This window comes from Eulemur rufifrons, chromosome 6, assembly GCF_041146395.1.
Source record: "Eulemur rufifrons isolate Redbay chromosome 6, OSU_ERuf_1, whole genome shotgun sequence".
In the NCBI taxonomy this organism is placed as follows: Eukaryota; Metazoa; Chordata; class Mammalia; order Primates; family Lemuridae; genus Eulemur; species Eulemur rufifrons.
In genome coordinates, this window is record NC_090988.1 from 56,690,780 (window position 1) to 56,694,668 (window position 3,889).

Here is a 3,889-nt window from a genome sequence, read left to right on the forward strand (position 1 = left end):
GACAGCATGTCTGCCAAAATCAGTACCCTCCCTTCACCTGCCATCCTGTATCAAGTGCTCTCATCTCTCTTATCCTTCACAAGCTACTTCATAACCACTCAAAATAGCCTGTCTTTATTTCTGCAAACCAAATAGATCTTCTCTCTTGCATGAAACCACCAAGCCTCCATAGTATTTTTTCTATTTTAATGTTTATCATTCTCTTACTCTGGGTGGTAGTAGAATTATTTGTGTTCAAGTTGTCTACCCTGCAGAACTGCAGTTATATTCCTATATGCCAATCATTTTCAGGACATCTATTGCTTTTTTTCCACATTTCCCTTCACATATCTATCTGATGACTTAACAATATGTCTTACTATTATGACATTCTCAGTAACTAGCACAAGGATTTCCACATGGTAAATGTTCAATAAAGATGTATGCCATTTTATTGAGTCAGATATTCTTTTATTAGTCCCACATTCACACCTATAAATATTCTAAGTTCTCTTCCTCCTTGTTCCAGCATTCATAAAGTTAGCAAACAAGTCCTGGTCCTTCCTCCAAAGGAGCTCTCTCAGGGTTTGCAGCTTTCCTCAGGCCTGGGATTTGTGGAAGATCTTGAGGATTCCTTTGCGGATCTCCTTGGTCTTCACACTGTAGATGATGGGGTTGAGCATAGGGGGTACAAATAGGTAGACATTGGACATCATGACATGAACAACAGGTGGGGCACTTTTCCAGAAGCGGTGGATCATGGAGACAGCAATTATGGGCACATAAAAGACCAGCACTGCACAGATATGTGACATACAGGTGTTGAGTGCTTTGAGCCGCTGTTCCTGGGATGCAATGGCCAGCACAGCTCTCAGGATCAAAGCATAGGAAAGCAAGATGAAAGTTGAGTCCACACCATAGGTGAAAATGACCACAAAGAGCCCATAGATATTGTTGACATGGATGTTTCCACATGCCACCTTCATGAGATCTGGATGGAGGCAGTAGGAGTGATGCAAAACATTACCTTTGCAGAAGGGCAGTCGTTTCACCAGAAAGGGGAAAGGAAAGAGAGTGGTGAAACTCTTGGTAAGGATGCCCAGGCCCATAGCCAAGATGCGGCTATTGGTGAGCACAGTGGCATAGCGTAGTGGGTTACAAATAGCCACAAAACGATCAAAGCTCATGGCCAGCAGTATGCCTGATTCCATGAAAGAGAAAGTGTGAATGAAGAACATCTGGACTAGGCAGGCGTCGAAGCCAACATGGTGGTAGTTGAAGCAGAAGGTGGCAAGCACTGTGGGAAGTGTAGAAAGGGACACTCCCAGGTCATTGAGAGAGAGCATAGAGAGGAAGTAGTACATGGGTTGGTGCAGAGCAGGTTCCCGAAACACCAGAGCGAGGATGCTGAGGTTGCCTACGATGGAGATCAGGTAGAGGATGTAGAAAATCAGGGCAACCCACGCTACGTCTGTCTGTATCCCAGGAATGCCTGCCAGCTGGAGTGTGGCTGGCTGGAAGGGGGTACCATTGAGGCCCCACATGGCAGGCAGGTGGGAGAGTACAGATGGGGAATGGGCCAAGGAGGGTGTGTTTGGGGAGTTCTTCGCTTTCTTTCTTTCAGATATCCTGTCTCCAACAAAGTTGGAGATTCAAAGTTCAGAGATTGAAAATGTTTGCCTATCTATGTTCCTGACTCACAGGTTAGACTCTGAGCTCTTTGAGGAAGCAACTGGGTTCTACTCATTTTTGTAACACATCCATAGCATGGCAAGGCATGGTCAGAGAAAACAGGAACAAAGTCCTTTAGTCCTCACTTGAGACTGCAGTATCCTTCCATTTCCTTATCTCACCACAGAAGTCTTATTTTGGAAATTTAAAAAAAAATAGAAATTAGGATAGACTGGGAAGAGGAAACACTGCCCAGTCCTTTGGGGACTTTTTAATAGATGGCATAGATGAAACATCTACTGCTATTAAATCACAGCTTCAATTACCTTTACTTAGACTTCACCTCAGCCTCCCAATCCCAGTGGCTGCCCCTGAACTTGTCATCACCATAAACTACTCCACCTCTGAAATCTTAAATTTCAGTCTTTCACATTCTGACCATAGGCTTCTACCTTGCGGCTCTCTTACCTTCTCAAGGCCACATACTTAAACTCTTGAGTCTCCACGGTTCCTCCATTTCCTTCTGGTCTGTCTATTAACTTTTCCTTCCTCACATTTTTCCTGTCCTACTCCCCTGCTAAGACTGGCACCTTCATCTTCTCTCTGTCTGTCTTTCACATACACATGGTAAAACCCAAACTTTCATAAATTCTATAGTCAAACTGGGTGTGCAGTTGGATAAAATCAAAGAAGCAAATATTTTATTGAAATCAAAAAAGGAGAAAATTATTACTTGCTGTTACCTAAATTTTAAACTTATTCACATCTTGATTCATTCTTAACCCCTGTTTTCTGAGAAGGAGATTGTTCTTCTTCAAGGCCAGGCTCTCCACCTTCAGGAATTCATTTCTTGTCACCCCCTTCAGAGACCTTTTATGTTAATCCACTGTATCTTTAATCTCTTTCTTTCTGCCTCTTTTTCTTCATGCAATAAGTATGTGCAAGAACATACCATCATAAAAACACAATAATCTTTCCCTCTAGCTGCCACTCTATGACTCTTTCCCAATCCAATTCTTTGTCAAATTCCTTGAAACATTGTATCTCCAGGTGCCAAGAAATGGGAGGCTATAATCTGTTTGGTTATGTACCTGCTTCTCCAATTTAGTTCTGAGATCCCCAATGTCAGGGATCCAATCTTATTGATTTTGCCTTTTCTCACTGCTCATTGCGTAATATTGTGGCTTCTACACTTTCCCCCCTCAAAACTAAAGCAAATTTCTCTATGGTCACAAATTTCTCTTTGTCTCTAAATCTAATGGAAAGTATTATCTCTTGTAATTCATTTAACCTTCTTGTCACAGTTAACACCGTTGGTAACTCATCTTTTTGGAACTACCTTCTTCCTTCAAGGGCACACTTTTTCACAATTTTATTCCTACCTTGACTTCTCCTTCTCTACCATCTTTACTGAAATCTCTTTTCTGCATTTGTTTTTAATCAACCTAATTCCAGACAAATTAAACAATAATCAGGACGGTGCAAGCTGAGAAACCACATCAAAGGAAACTGCTTCATGTCCTTTATTTAAAATAGCTCTTTAATTGTAATGCCGTAGTATCTGGCATTTCAAAATTAAAGCTCCATGCTGAAATTTAGATATAATGGCTCCTCGGTTCCTTTGCTCTTTCTAGAATGTCCATTCTCTTTCTAGCACTTTTGGTAAACACAGTGAAGTTAATGGAAAGACTCTTCGTGGCACCAATAGGTACTAAGAACTCTTCCACAAGATAGGTTTTCCCCACTGTCTTGTGACCCCTGGCATACGAATTGAAGTAGTCCAAAAAGGTAATATTTTATCTATGCTCCATATTTTCCTTAGTCTGGAAAAATATTTTGAAAACTTCTCCCCCATGGAGAACAATGCCACCAACCATGCAACAGCCATTTTTTCCCTTGCTTTGTTCACAGGGATGTAAGTTAAGACTTCATAATGTAACCAACCTTGGAAGAAAGGTCAAAAAGAAAGAGACAAACACAAGCAATGCACAGCATATGCCTAAGTATGCACACACACAGTCACTCAAAGGTACCAGAAAATATACATTTCTATACTCCTACACACAGTTACACATATCTGACATCCACACATACACAGAAGCTACCATACACTCCCTTGTTCACACAAAACACTATCACACCACAGAACTTAGGAAGACTCATAGCTACTCATTGGTATTATACAATATATTTTAAATACTCCCCTATGTTTAAACCCTCCTAAACACATATTTATTAA

General features: G+C 41.1%; 1 protein-coding gene across 1 annotated transcript; it reads right to left on the reverse strand.

Moving 5' to 3' along the window:
* Positions 1-578: 578 nt before the first annotated feature.
* On the reverse strand, positions 579-1,523 carry LOC138384126 (olfactory receptor 51I1). The gene has a single exon (XM_069469399.1). It carries the CDS (start codon positions 1,521-1,523, stop codon positions 579-581), a length of 945 nt encoding a protein of 314 aa, XP_069325500.1.
* Positions 1,524-3,889: the final 2,366 nt, after the last annotated feature.